Below are 16,367 nucleotides of genomic sequence, written 5' to 3' on the forward strand. Positions count from 1 at the left end.
CCCAGGGCACAGCTACTACACACATCCACCTGCGAAAGAAGCAGTTCCTTCCTGCCTCAGACGAACGGCTGTGCTGTTATGGTAAAACAAGCCAATACTGGGAGAAGGGACTGAAGCTGGAGGAAGGTCCTGATGTCTTCAGTCAACTGTCCTCTTCCTACCCAGAGGTATCATCACAGATCATGGTGATGAACAAGTCCACACATGCACAAATGTACAGGGAGACATGTTTAGTTATGAGGGTGGCAGACACTGGTCCAGCAGACATCCCCTGTCTTCAGAAAAGGCGCAGACTGAAGGAATCGGAATCTTAGTGCAGAACCATCACCACTGTCTGCCGGAGCAAGTTAAACGTTTTGTATTAAATATCTACTGAGAAGCGTAAAGTTTCCTTGTCATTAGCAACAAACTACTGTAGTACAAGGCAGGGTTTTCCAATTCTGTTTCTCCTAAAATATGTGGCTAGATTTTCTACATCTCATGCTCAGAAAATTCAGGGAAAGAGCTTTGAAGTGTTTTTCTAAAATATGTTTGATTTAAGAATTGTTACCCACACTGATTCACCTGGTGATATCTACGTGTTTTTCAAACAAATGATTCAGTATCAGTGGCACTCAACTATGTGTTCTGCAACATCTTGCAATAAAGACAGGTGATCTTTACTTTTAAAGTTCTGTAAAAAAGCCTGTTATATGCAGGCCTCTTGCTGATCCTTTGATTAAAAAAAATTATGAAATACCTAGAATAGTTAAGAATTTAGCAAACAAACTCTTTTATTGAACTTACTGAAAAGAAAATTCTAATTAGGAAATGTCACATTATCTCATTTGTTATTTTCAGGTTTCTTCTGTCACTAAAAAATTAAAACTTTTTAAGAGCTCAAACAGTAGATTCTCCCATTTAGGTGTTTCACACCACTGTATTAGCAGATTCACCCACCACTGAATCCTCTGACTTTAAGGAACTGTCCCCATATTTGGAAAGAGAATCTGGTACACCACCATTCCACGTTGCTCCCCACAGAAGCATCTACGCTGGCACAGAATGGATGCACCTCAGAGAGCTTTGACTGAAATCCCTCCAAAATACAGAGGGTACGCAAGAGCCATTTACTTCACTGCTATTGTAAGTGGAAACTTAAATAAGGCCAAAGTCGTCTTAATTATGTTGACATTAAATAGATGGCATCCACCCGGAATGAAAGATCACATTATTAAAATGGAAATAATATTAGATATTCACATACATGTGGGCCACAACCATCATGCACATTATTTCCACCCTCAATATTCTTCCTCACAAAAAGACATTAACCAGAAACAGCTGAAACCACATCATGCATTTTCTAGCTTGAAAGATCTAGAAGTTTTTGGATGCAAAAAGCAAAGTCACACTGGAACAACTGTGGTACTGAACATATATCCCTGTATAGACGTGTGTGTCTCCAACGTACACAATTACATCATTCTGGATGATCAGTGTTTGTCAGGGTTGTGCCTCTACTAGAGTGTAACATAAGGGCTATGGTATCCAGTTACTCCAGAGAGCAAGAATGAAGATGTATCTTGAGATCCTCTTTCAAACATCCTGAAATACCAGGACAGCAGAGGCTAGAATACAGTAATGAATCACAGAATGGTTTGGGTTGGAAGGGACCTTTAAAAATCTAGTCCAAGCGCCCAACACAATACAGAGAATATAGCTGGAACAAAGTGAGAGACCCACTGTGAGTGACTGAACAGCATCTTCACAGAACAACAGGAATGAGCTGCACGGCCTTCAGCAGCTGAACCGCTGGAAAATCACCTTCCACACACACCAGGCAGTAAGTCTAGAGCATGTCAGTGGACAATGCACTGAATTATTCCATGCCACTTCACCCGAAGAACTTCAGAAAGACTACCTGCCTGTAACCATTATTCAATACACACTTCATGTTTATTCACAGTGAGCGCACTTCTGTACAAGTACCATTAGCTGAAATAATTTCCCTGAATAGGATTTAGAGGGGCATGCACAAATTCTCTCTGCCTGTGGCCACAGAATTGGCGATCAAAACTTTTTTTAAAGTTCTTCCAATTCCCTAGAAATGTTTCAGGGACTTGGACAAAGAAGAAAGGAGGGCAGGTTGTAAATGAACACATCATTACAGAAGAACAGTAACAGAACAGTAGCTTGTCTCTCTCCTTCAAGCAATTGTCCATGTACATTGATGCAGTGGGTATCTCCAAACAGTACTCCTCACAAATCTCCATTAACCTGGAAGAGTCCCATGAATCCCTAAATGAACAGACACTGAAGGACTGTTTCTAATGGCAGCAGCATGCTGAGAGGTGAAATAAAATGGAGCTCCAACCAACTGTTCTGCAGCTATCAGGAATGGAGATATCCCACTGGGAGACCACCGATCGTGAAGATGGTAACAAAGGAACAACATTTCAAATTCTGGCCCATCAAATATACATAATCTAGGTTTAAATTCCATTGTGAGACAGGGTCTCTTGACACGAGCAAAATGGCATCAGACTAATTAGAAATCTTAGCATAGTAAGACTGAGTAACACTGAAAAGCCTTCCACTTGTAGCTGCATGCTAAAGATGGCCAAAATATATACCATAACTGAACTAACCAAGAGCCTAGTTCTCTCTCGTTCCAGCAAGCAAGTTAATAGCTCCTTAGACAGCCTTTTATACCTGCATACACAACTATCCAATTCCTTTGTCAACATGAGTATGCCTAAGAGAATGCTTCCTAATGTTAATCAAAGTAAGTATGAGTAAGCATGTATATTCTAATGCCAAGATATTCTACCCTCCTTAAGAGAGCAAGCTGAACTTCACAGGACGTAACTGACAGCAGGTTGACACTAGAATTTCTGCAAATGCAGGCAACATCTTCAGGCTGTCAGTCATATGGCGCAATGGGTTCCAGAAAAAACAACCTTAGCCAGGGAAAGTAAGAGTGAGCAAGAATGCTCCTGTAGCTGTTTGCAGATGGTTGGGCTGAAAAACAACTGTCAAGAACATATATAGAGGAGCTTCCACAGCAGCCTGAAGCAAAGAGGCTAGCACTTATTGAGAAGCACTAAAAATTTCTTACTAAGGAAATGCTATTCTTATTAGTATTTCTTATGAAGTCAAAGTGTTCATGGAACCTAAGTCCAGTCCTAAACTCCAGTCCTAAAAGGTGGCTCTAAGGCTATTTGAAACAGCTCTGTCCATTTGCAAAAGCATCCAATTCCTGGACAGCTAAACCACAGTATAAAGTAATTTGTTAGACCAATCACTCCCCTGCATAAGGTAAAAGAACATGATTTGCAGCTTGACATAACCTTAAAATGTTTGCATTTTGTCACACTGTGACAAACTCAAAAGTTTTTGCCTAAATCATAGCACCAGCCTCTTCTGCAGGCTCCTGTGGTGAAAATGGAGACAAATGAGCATACCTGGATACAGCTGTCCTGTTCAAAGCCTGGTGAGAGAGCCCTTTGAAAAGGAGAGGCATCAAACTGGAATCCCTGATGAAGAGTAAGACCTTGTCACCAACAAAACTAAGCAGGTCTTCTTCAAAGGGAAAGATCCTCAAGCACTGCCTGAACTATGCGTGCTATGTACAATAAAGTCTGAAAGTTTATAAACAGCAGCTGACTGCTGGTTGTAAGCATGTCGACATTCTGGTACACTACAACAGTCTACAAAGGTTTCCATATGAACAAAAGGTATGTGGACATATATGCCAGGTAAAAATGCCAAATGGTTAGAAATAACAGTAATGATACCATGAGTGCACTTCCTTGTCCAGTGTGATAACATATGAAGAGTTTTTGATGACAGATACTCATCGTGTGCTTCACTGACAGTGGGAATGTCAGGTTGCATGAACAGTAAATATGTAAATCCTGCAGACCCCAGTACTTCTTGTTTATGTTCTTGGAAGGTGGCCACAGGATTAAAAAAAAATGCTTATCAATGCAAATGAGTTTCAAAGGCAACATGATTAACAGTAGAAGAATCCTTGTAGGCAAAGAGGATGTCCATCAAGCTCTATGCTGCATTCCACTTAGTACTATAGGACATGGCCAATAGGATACTCTAATGGAGCTGTGAAAGGTGTTAAATACAAATTTATACATGCTTTTCAGCATTTGACACATGGGAAAACTCTTTGAAGAGTCTCAATTCCCTTGGGAAGCTTCACAATCAACAGGGAAAAGAAATAAACACGAAAATCTTTGCCCTCAGGTGACAAACATCATTATGAAATGCTTATTCAGGTCAGGGGAAGGTTTAGGAACTCAGCAGCTAGTAGGAAGAAGTTATTTTGGCATGAAAGTTAAGGCATTTATGTTTGAGTCCTCTGGGGACAAAGAGCAGAACTTCAAGAACATCTCAACATTAGGAACCAGAGTGCTAGCCAGCATTAGGTATACTCACAGCTGACAACAAGCAGCTCTTTCCTCTGCTCTGACATCCTAGGAAAGACTAAAGGATCAGACCAGTGATGGAGGTAGATTCAGGTTGTCTGGACATCCCTTTTAAACTACCACTGCTGTGACAGACTGAGCTGAACTTCTAGGTTTCAGTTACATGTAATCTCCAATTTTGGTTTTGCAGGCTGAGAGCACCTGCTACAGTCCATCATGAAGAAAATGAAAATGCCTACCACTCCAACCTCTTCCTGTTACAGGGATGCTCTGAAAACCTCTACTGAATACCCTCTTAATGAAAGTTTCCTTAGGTGGGCTATCTAGCCTGAGTGAATATCTAGTAACAGCTCTTGGATATGAACCTGGGGAAAGATTCAACTTCTCTAATGATTGGGAAAGGACCATTAGCTGGCTCTACTCACTGCCTCAGAACTCATTAACACCTAGAAAGATTTTTAAAAACCTTGTAAACAGGCTGAACAGGTCAATCTGATGATCCTACAATCCATGGATATAAAAATTATATCCTACACGCTTAGTGAACTAGGTCCCTTGCATCCAAAGGCAGTCAAACATATTCTAAGACTGTTCTTCAGATAAAGAGCATAGCTACGGATATGCAGTTAGAAGACAAAGGCAATTTTTCTACATTTGAGTTCTGCTAACACACCTTTGTGACAACAGACAGCAGTCACTATGTTCCTGTTTGGCTAGTGCACATCTTTCTCAGAAGGTGAGCAGGTTGACTATAAGTAGACACATATGTATACACCAGTGTGTGGCCCAACAGCCCCAAGCACAGATTGCAAAGACTGAGGCTAGTTAAGTTAGGCAAAAGTATGTTCTTACTAAAATGGATTCAAGCAAGCCTCCAAGGAATTTCTTCATATTTCTTTTCAACTAAGTTTCCAGAAGAATACATTAGGAATATAATTTTCCTCCTAGGGTCTTTTTTTTTTTTTTTGGCAGGGGGGGAAATCAGTCAAGGCAGGTTAGATGCAAGTTCTTTCCCAAGAATTTGTGCTGCTAATACTAGATAGGGAAGCCTCCAGAAGAACATACTAATAGTGCTTCAGTCTCCCTATGATCGTAGCTGTTTCTCTGAAGTTGGTAGATTTATGCCTAGAAAAATGTACTTTACAGTCAATGAAAAGCTATATGTTCACATTGAACTGGAAAAGACGGGTAAATGAAGCAAGTTTTACTATCCTGAACCTGAAAATGTGGAATTTTTTTTTTTTCTTTTGCATTCTCAGACCTCCTGAGAATCAGAAAAAGGTTTTTCCCACACTGGCTCTCCCAGCAACATGAAGACAGATTCTTTTCTTCAAGGCTCGCTACATTATTTAGGAGCTATTGTGGACATCAGCAATCTTATTTAAGAAAGATCAGAGTAGGGACAACAAGTACAGTATGCCAGAGAAACAGGTTAAAAAGACATATGCCCCTGGCTCCTTAATCCACCACTTGTTTAGCAAATAATTGCTTTGCCTTGCATCAAACTTAATTGGCAATTAAGGCTTTCATGAGCTCATGTCTATGAGCTGAGCTCTCAGAGGCAGCTGAGTTTGCCAAGAAAGTAAAAAATAAACCTTGTGAGAGATCCTGGAAGTTCTTAGGGTTCCAGTTAGTTAGCAGGCCTGCTAAGGTTAGGAGTGTTAAGGCTTTCTTTGAAGGGTGCCATCTAACTCAATGACCATAGCATTGACCCAGCTAAGGACTACCTTTCTTAAAGCACACAAGCGGCCCAAGTCAAGCTTCCTCCTCATAGAAAGCCAAGTGCCTAGAACCAAAGGATCTCTCACAGCAATGGAGTTACAGGCGTCATTTAGATATGGAACCTTAAACTGAATCCTAACCCTTACTCATCCACCCCACTCCCCTTCAGAATAAGACTAATCAGCTAGGTTAACCAATTAATTCCAGGGTCCCTGTTGCTAACACAGCACCCTTCAGGTTTCTGTGATGCTGAAATTAAGTGACAAACATTCTAAATCAGACTTTGCCACGAGACTATACTGAGAAGTTTAAATTCTAAATCCTGAGATATTCTCCATCACCAAAACTGACATCATTATCTTGTCTGTCTAGAAAGAGAGATGGCTACTTTTTAAGCTCTTAGGTCTACTGCTGCACTAACGGTATAGCCAGAGACCAAGACCATCTTTCCAGAAATGTAGTAGGTCCATTCCCAAAACATGTAAAACACATGTTCTGCAAGGCCAATATGGAATCAGAAAAGGGCACCTGATCATCAGTGGTGTCATCTGACTGGCTCATGGTGCCAACCATGCCTCGCCTCAGCCAGGATTCTGCCAGACGACTGCTACCCTTTTATGTCAGAGACAGCTTTGATAGCTCAACTCCTAAACAAATAATAAGTGATTGGGAAAAGAAAAGAGTAGTTTCCTTCTGAGTAAGAGCTGTGGTGTGAAGATAGTGAACAGAGATAATATATTCCTGAAACACAGAATGTGTTGCAAATGCACCTTGATGTCTGTAATCTCAAAGGAATAAACACCTCACACTAATGCATGCAGAAATTGTTTACTACTGTTCAAAGCTGTGAATTTTTTTTTATTTATTCCATCTTACAAAACAGAGATGTAAGCAACTTCATCAGATCCATTCATTTAATATTTATACACACGTTGATTCAAAAGACAAACCCATGACTATGTAGTGCTTCAACTGTACAGATCAAGAATATGCTCAACTTGCCTGTTTTCTTCAAAAGCTAGGTGTACACTCAGCATCTGGATAGCTGGGAGAAAGGGAAGATACCCCTCTGTTTTGAAGAGGCACTGGTGGATTACTAAGGTCATGCCAACACATATTTCCTGAATTTCGCATACTCATGCTATGGTAGCAGTGTTAGCTGTAAAGATGAAGACATATTACAGCTTATCCCTTCTACTGCTGGAGCTTAATAAAATATGTCCCTTTGCATTTCAGTCCCAATTCTGTACCAGAAGCAGCCTCACATCTACCACAGAATTCCCACAGCAAACCAGTTGGCCACCAGCACCAGTTCAGTTGCTGCAAACCAACAACTCGGACACATGCTCAATCTCTTATTAAAGCAGATTTCTTCTGGCCTCTGCAGTGGAAGATGTTCAGCAAACACTCCAGAAGAACACAACTTCCTGCATTTAAGAGTTCTGCAGCTGCTCTTCACTCTTGATTTACAGCCTGACCTACATCCAGCACTTAGGCTTCTCTAAATGTGTAACTGATCTTTGCATGTGCAGTTTTCAGTGAAAAGTCACTAGCAGCTCATACGCTTCCTCTTCGTCATTTTCACTCATGTATTACTGGCACATACAAGACTCCTTCCACACAGAACAATCCATTCCCTTGTCTTAAGTGTATGACTTGCTCCCCACCATGCTTCTGGCACCATGGCCTTGAAATTGTGACCTGTTACAAAAACCAATTATGAGAATTAAATTAAAATTCAAATTCTCACTTTGCACTGCAAAGCTCTCTCCAAAGATTGCACCGGAATGCTCGTACGCAGTCTCAATTTAGCAAGCTGTATGCAGATATGCTGCAGTAGCTAAGCCATCTTTCACAGCATTGCTTTGCTAGCAGGCATAGGCTGCCCAAGTGGTATGAATGACTTCCCAGTAGATTTCACAGTTATACAGCAAGTTCTACACTGAATTAACACACTAGCTCTGAACAGAGAGGGCCTCTAACATGTCAGCATAAACTTCAACTGCTGATAATTCAGATACCAAAATTAATCACCTGAATCTCATTTTATGCAAAAACTGGGTAATTTCATTTTTCACTCAGTACTTGCCACTGTATGTAAAAGTAGCTTTCTCCACACCTCAGTCATCTGCCAGTACTCATGAGGCCATAGCCAGCTTAAGCTACACAACACAGTCAGACATCTTCAGCTAGTTTCTTTGATTAGGAAAATATGAAAACATTAAAGAATTTTTAGATGACACATCATGTTCATGTAAGTACTAAGATTTTTTTTTTCCTAGTCATCTGGGTCCAATTAGGTTTCTTCAAGTAATTCTTATAGTCTCAGGATGAATCTTACGTATTTTTTTTTTATTTTGTAATGAGATACAGAAGGTTTTCTATAAGACCTGAAAAACCAAAAAAGTATCTTTTTCTTTTTTTTTTTTAAGAAGAGCAGAAGGATCCCAGGAAAATACTGGCACAAGAGTTTTGATAGGTCTTACACAATCAGGTGATAAGTGCAGATGAAATTTCTTAAAACGAAGTCAAGCTGATTTCTATCAACATAACTTCTATTCACAACCCCTTCACAACCCATTCACTTTCATTTTAGCAAGACTTTTGTCTTCTCCCTGTTTGCAACTAATGAAAAAAAATTTAGATGAAATTGGGTGGGTGTGCACTCCTAAGCAGGCACCACTCAGACTGGCAAACTGGAGATATGCATCAAATCGGAGACCCAAAAGAGCTTGGCCTATATCTAGAACATTCAAAGCACACACTTCCCTCAAGTAATTAACAAAAATATTAGAAAACATGGGCGATACCAAGCTGGGGAGGCCTTGAAACATACTGTGGAGCAGAATGGGAATTCAAATTAAGAAAGTCTGGAAAAAGCAGATGCAATTCAAAAGACAAGAAGCAATCATGTTTAAAACTTCTGCATTTATTTAACTATGCAGATAGAGAACACAAACAACTACCCTTGCTTTGTAGTACTGTAGGAAGTGTCCGAAGCACGTAACGGATCACAGACTGAGTGCCTGTCAACAACATACTCGAAATAAACAGCAATACTATGTTAAGAATTGTTTTTCACTGTCCCATTTAAACCTCAGCTGTGGCCTGCATCCTTCCAGACTTCCACATTTCCAGAAAGATACAGGCAGTTTGGATCTGAGGAACAGCAACAATTCAAAACTAGGAAACAGAATGTTCAAGGAAAGGGTGAAAATCTGAATTTGTCTCAACAGGACAAAACTAAAGGGGCCAGTATCAGTCCTCAAATATACTGAAGGTACCCAAAAGCAGATGAAAGTTTACCCCTTCTCTTTATATACAGATAGCCAAAGAGTAGCTCAGCTTGTGAAAGCATCCTCCAGCAGCAAGTCTTCAAGGTGCCTAGAAAGGCTGTTGGAAGAGTTACAAATGATGCGGGTGTTGTGGTTTAACCCCAGCCAGCAACTAAGCACCATACAGCCGTTCTGTCACTGCCCTCCTCAGCTAGACAGGAGAGAGAAAATATAGCAAAAGGCTTGTGGGCCGAGATAAGGACAGGGAGAGATCAATCACCAATTACTGTCACGGGCAGACTCGACTTGGGGAAAATTAATTTATTGCAAATCAAATCAGAGTAGGGTAATGAGAAATAAAACCAAGTCTTAAAACACCTTCCCCCCAACCCTCCCTTCTTCGTGGGCTCAACTCCACTCCCAAATTCTCCACCTCCTTCACCCAGTGGCACAGGGGGACAGGGAATGGGGGTTGGGGTCAATTCATCACATGTTGTCTCTGCCACTCCTTCCTCCTCAGGGGGAGGACTCCTCACTCTTCCCCTGCTCCAGAGTGGGTCCCTCCCACAGGAGACAGTCCTCCATGAACTTCTCCAACGTGAGTCCTTCCCACGGGCTGCAGTTCTTCACAAACTGCTCCAGCATGGGTGCCTTCTATGGCGAGCAGTCCTTCAGTAGCACACTGCTCCCCACGGGGTCACAAGTCCTGCCAGCAAACCTGCTCCCATGTGGGCTCCTCTCTCCATAGATCCATAGATCCTGCCAGGAGCCTGCTCCAGCACGGGCTTCCCACGGGGTCACAGCCTCCTTAGGACATCCCCCTGCTCTGGCGTGGGGTTCTCCCCAGGCTGCAGGTGGCTATCTGCTCCCCCATGGATCTCCCTGGGCTGCAGCGGAATCTCTGCTCCGGCACCTTGAGCACCTCCTCCCCTCCTTCTTCACCGACCTGGGGGTCTGCAGCGTTGTTTCTCTTACATGTTCTCACTCCTCTCTCTGGCTGCAGTTTCTGTGCCCTGCAACTTTTTTTTCCTTCTTAAATACCCTATCCCAGAGGCACTACCACTATTGCTGATGGGCTCAGCCTTGGCCAGCAGCGGGTCCATCTTGGAGCCGGCTGGCATTGGCTCTGTCAGACATGGGGGAAGCTTCTAGCAGCTTCTCACAGAAGCTGCACCTGTAGGCCCCCACTACCAAAACCTTGCCACACAGACCCAATACAGAGGGTGTAACAAATGCCGTATTTAGGCAGAGCACTGAACTAGATCACCTCTTCTGCTCATGAACTTCCCAGCTATATTGGCATTTACCCAATATAACCAAAATCTGACCCTAAAATTAACTCCCTCTACAGCACAGAAGCAGCAATTTCCAGAAAACAAAATAAAAGAACATCCACACTTCCTAAATGCTAAAACTCTCCCTTTTCCCATTCAGAGACTTCAAACATTTGAACAGCTGACAGTTTCACTGTAATAATATGAAAAATGGTACAGACACTGACTATGGATTATTTCCAAGCAATACACTGGAGTGAAGCAGTACTGTTCTGCTGTACTGAGCTTAATGAGTTGGAGAGTAAAACTAACATTAGAATCCGCAGTTAGTAATCTACAAATTTACAACTTTTCTATGTAAGTTTGGGGCCATAAAACAAAGCTTACGGCAAAATATTTAGCTAACACACCAGAGCATTATTAGCAAAGTAACACAGTTGATAAACAAAAGCAAACTCACCTTCCGCAATTCAATTGTAACTTCATTTCTGTGTCTTCTCATAGTCTGTAAATAAAAAATAAAATTTATTTGTATGTAAAGAAAGTAGTATTCTGTTTTGGAATCAGTTGTTTCTAGGTTAAAAGTGCAGTTATTCATCAAAAGATAAGGAGATCAGTGTGCATATTTTATAACTCAATCTTTCCTAGCAATGTGCAGAAGTTATTTGGGGGTCAGGGAGAGGGGGGTGCTGGGGTTGGGTTTTCTTGGTTTTTTAAGATTATCCACGTTACAGAAAGCTTTGTCATAAACCACAGTAAGTATCCCAAAGGCACAAAACATTGACCTCCCCATGCAGTTTCACTGGAATGACTCTCCAGGTGTTTATATGTGCACACCAGAAGAAGCAGTAAATACACATTAGACTGTCTCATATTCACATATGATCACATTCGCAACCTAAACACATAATCTATGCCAGTTACCTGGCCAAAATCAACCACGAGTGACAGAAGATGGCTGAGCTCAACGGAAACAAGACAGATTAGGCTTGTGGCAAAAGGAAACAACAAAGTGCAGTGATAGTGAGTCTATTTAGAATCTATAGCCTAAACAATGTAAAGGAAAACCAGCCCATCAACATCTCAGCTCCTTAAAGGTACTGAGCACAGAGGATGCATTCCCTACAATGCTGCTGTACCTCTTAGCTAAGAGACATCAAAAGATTGAAAAAGAACAATTTTAGCCTACTGAAGGCAATCTCCCTAGGTTCATTTTACAATCAGTGGAAAAGACATGTACCATCAGAATGCAATTCAGAGAAAATCAGGACTGGATAACTACTGGCAGCCTAGAAAGATCACCCACACTAACTAAAATTAGCCTTTTAAAATACTTTCTATGTCCTATCCTTGCTACTGACCTTCACTGCTGCTATCACATTCCTTTTGAGTTAGGACAAATAACTTCCCTGAGCTAAAAAGTATCAGTGAAGACCAGCAGTACACAGAAAACACCAGCACTCCCCATCAGCCATCTAAGGAAACACCAAACACGCTAAAGCTCAAACACAGATAAATGAAATGAGCAGACTTCACACCATGAATCTATACAGGACATAATTTCAGTGCTTAGAACATTATCTTAGTTTCACTGTTCTCAACCAGTTTGCATAGCAGTATTCATTTAATTATCTTAGGTTGACTTGAGAGTAAAGAAGTCTTGTCTTCCTGTCCACTGCTTGATTAACCAACTCAGAGACACAATTCTCCTTTTATATCTACAAGCATGAACTATACTACTTTAAACAATGCAAGTCCTCATTACAGTAAGAAGACACTAGCACTACAGCATGTACTAGAACTACACTTCCCCCCCCCCCTCATTATTTTGCTAAACCATTTGATTCTTGTGATCATCTGAGCCTGCTGCAAAAGCTCAGTTTGATAGGACTGGATTGCTGGGGAATGGGAGGGCATTGAGAAGGTAGGGAATGGACAAATGAAGAACCTGAAAAGTTGTTGCATGCAACTAGCAAGACCAGTCATTCAAGTTTCTCATTCAAATATAAAATTCTAATAGAACAGTCTTAACGGTGTCAAATTTAAGGGCACTAAACAGCCTAAAAATGTTTTTCAATACTTCTCCCCCATGATAACTCTGCATTTCAATGGAAAAATGTAGTTAGATGAAGCTGTCTTAGCCTTCTGCTGTAAAACCTCCTTTTCTTGATCATTCTGAATGTGCTAGACACCAAAGTTCTTTACAGAACTTTCCACTAGTAACACTGCCCCACCTCCCCCTAAAATCTAACCTTTTATTCCTACTTATCTTAAATTTTAAGGGGTACCCCATCTCGACAAATCAGTTAACTTGAGTGTCCATTAGCATTTTCTCCCCAAAATCCAGTATTGTATGTGCCAATTTGAAATCTCAGTGATTTAATTGATGCAAGGCACAACTTACTTCTAAATTTGCTCCCCCAGTTACAATTCACTCCTACATTTTTTCATTTATCTATGTGATAATACTCTAGAATATTTTCTACTGAGCAGAAAAATCAGACCAAATCTGAAGCTCTTCAGGGGACAGCCATAACATTTGCCACCTATCATTCTTCTGGGAGCAAGGCAGATTTAAGAAAGACTATATGCTGTGTTCAACAGTTCAGCAGCTTAATATTTTTGGTTTACAAAAAAAAAATATACAGTGCAGTCCCAGGCAAGGCATTACTATTCATTTCATCAATTTACTCTAAAACCTCCTCTAACAATGCTTTGACTAAAGACAGTTACTCAGAGCCATGCATCCATAAAGGCCCTACTGGGAAGACTCTAAGCTTCTTTCTAAAGGCAAATAATTCACTCAGATTTTCAATTAGGGTTTTTTTCTTTGTTTCATACTTCCATTATTTCAGCCCCACTGATCCTACACTATTACAATTCTGTCTCAATATTTTTTTTACTAGTTTTTTTGCTTTTATCAAGCTGATCTTCAAAATATTTGACTATTCCATTATGGTTTTACATTTCATGTGCAAGAATCACCCATCTTTTCCTCATTTAGAGAGCTACCATTCTTTAGAATTCTTCAAAAAAGATTATTAACTATGTGGACATTTTTGCTGACTAGTAGCATACATTTTCTGAGCTTTAATACTCTTAAGGCAATCTCCATACTACCTGGGTTTTACCCTGTTAGCTGTTCTTTTGTATCTCCTTTTAAACTTATTATATGTAGTTTCTCTTTCAAAGCAGCTCTGGTACATCTTCTATTTTTCCTTCCTCCTTTGAAAGGCAGAATAGGCAGTACGCACCACTAAGCCCAGAGCTGCTTCTCCATTCACAGAGCAAGTAGGTTGATAACTGGAGCTATCACTTAGCCTTAACTTCACAGAACTGATGAGTGTTATCTGGCCCCCACTGAACTAAGGGCTTCTGGTCTTGCAGAGTCTCCTGCTGGCACAGCATCTTTAAAAATTCAGCATGTCAGGGTCGCCAGGATCATCCAACAATCAGCAATACTGTGTTAGGGCTAGCATCTTCCCACAAGCATATTGGACTGAAGTTCCCAAAGAGCCTATGGTGCATTCTGGCAGTTAAACTTGGTTGCCTGCCATGGTCAGATCATGACTAGTGCTCTCAGCTAGATGTATGCTGACATTATTTCTAACCTGACACTTCATGTCCCCAACATACGAGCTGACCATTGTATATATTTAAGACCATGGATTCCACTTCATGCGCGTCATGAAAAAGACACGTATGCACTTGACATTGGCCTGATTTCTTAGTTTTATCCCTGCTAATTAATTGGAATTTGTTCAGACTGTTGCCCATCTTGATTTTCTCCTCTTTACCACAGGAGCTGATACACTAGTGACGGACTGCTCTATGATAGACCTCTGAATGTCTGCAGTTTGGCTACCCCTGCATTGAGAGACCATACTCTTAAGACCAAACACATGCTTCAACCTCATTTGACTACAGGAAATGCAGAAATGCAGGTATACATATAGCACCATGCTGTATACTGGACTCTCTTGCTGGGCTTTTGCAAGCTTTATTTTAAAACTTGCAGACTGATAGGCATAATTTCTAATCTTATCTGTTGGAGGGGGAGAGTTGGGAAAGCTCAGATTTTATTCCCCCAAAACCAGACTGAAGCGATCCAGTTTATTTTTTGTCCTGATTTGGCATTTCTTAAAAGGTAGATATTTAACGCTTGTGTTTCAGATGAAGCATTTTAGAAATCCAGCAGGTTATCAGCACCTTCCTACAGCCTCAGAAGAAGTAAACATAGTATAATCCAACAGCATATAAAAGAAGTGGTCTTAAGCACTCCCTTAAGGAAGTATTACCACTGTAAGCAGAATACCACACTTTTATACTACCTGCAAGCTCCAGCATGTAGGGAACTGACAGGCATTTACAAGAGATGTATACAGCAGTGGAAAGGTTAAACATTTTCCCCAGCTAACATAGGTCAGCTAAAACAGAGAGAAGAGACAAAGTTATTCTGCAAGTTAACCCCATGGATTCATTACCAGCTTTCAGGCTGGGAGGATAACCATCTTGCTAAAGCCTGTATATGCAAAACTAGTTGAAGCCTAGTGAGACGTTACCAAAGGATCTAATACAGTGTTCAACATCCACAGCATCTGACTATGGTCACTTCTCAGCTTAATGTACTCAAACAAGCCACTTCATGTCACAATGAAACACAGCACATCTCAAAACTACCCCCCAAGACAAATCTGAACTGTTTCACTGAATAAAAAAAGAACAGACTCCAAATCTCAGAAAGGGAAAACTTGGCATAGGCAAAATCCCACAAATCACAGAAATTATAACAGTTTATTCCTGCAGAATCTGAACTGTGAGGCCGCTCCTAAACACACGGGCATTAATGCACCACATGCAAGGTGCAGAAAGTAAAGGAGTAACTATCAGTCAGCATGTACTATTAAGAAACAGGAACATACAACACTTACCAAGTTGTGCTACAACATTACATCTCCATTGTTACACATGACTCAAGTCAGACTTAAGTTCCTAATGCTTTTGTAACAAGAGATTTCTTCCCCCCGGTTCACCGTCCGTGAAGAACAATTACTTACCACTGTGTTTGACAGGCTGACATAACCACAGTAATGCACCAAGTACTGTAAGCCTCGTAACAAGTCAAAAGTAGATGTTCAGCAGTATTTCTAATTTCAAGTTCCTCGGCAGTTTGTTATTTTATAAAATAAACCAGAAAAAAGATGTACTAGATGCTGTTAGATAAATCAGTGTTCTCGCTTCTACCCTGAATTTCTGAATATTCTTCCAACACCAGATACAAAGCGTTACATGCCAAGACTCTCTGTAACACCTTCCATTTAAAAGAAAAACAATCCCTAGTTCCCTCAAAGTATCAAAACTGAAATTAATTTCACATGCCAATAAAGAAAATCACTACACACATTAGGGCTGGTGTGTTAAGGGCCGCAAGGGAACCTTGTTTCACACACAAATATGCTAAGCTGACAAAAGACAAGAGATTTAAGAGACACTGGACCTAGAAAACAAAGCAAGCCTCAAGTCAACGCCCAAAATAAGGCTTCAAAGAATCCCACAGTCCCTGTAAAACTGCCTTTGACACACTCAGTGGGCAGAAGCTACACAGAATACAGCCATCCTCACCATATCAGTGTTTCAGCTCTGGTATCTCTCTTCCAACAAGCCACTGAGAA

At 40.8% G+C, this 16,367-nt stretch overlaps 1 protein-coding gene across 1 annotated transcript in view; it reads right to left on the reverse strand.

Moving 5' to 3' along the window:
- Positions 1 to 16,367, reverse strand: part of KPNA3 (karyopherin subunit alpha 3) — a 53,066-nt gene that overhangs the window by 22,176 nt on the left and 14,523 nt on the right. The window contains exon 2 of the mRNA XM_069802734.1: positions 11,156 to 11,200. Within this exon, the coding sequence (XP_069658835.1) occupies positions 11,156 to 11,200 (45 nt within the window). The remainder of the gene's footprint in view (positions 1 to 11,155; positions 11,201 to 16,367) is intronic.

The sequence above is a fragment of the Haliaeetus albicilla genome, chromosome 15 (genome assembly GCF_947461875.1).
Source record: "Haliaeetus albicilla chromosome 15, bHalAlb1.1, whole genome shotgun sequence".
NCBI lineage: Eukaryota > Metazoa > Chordata > Aves > Accipitriformes > Accipitridae > Haliaeetus > Haliaeetus albicilla.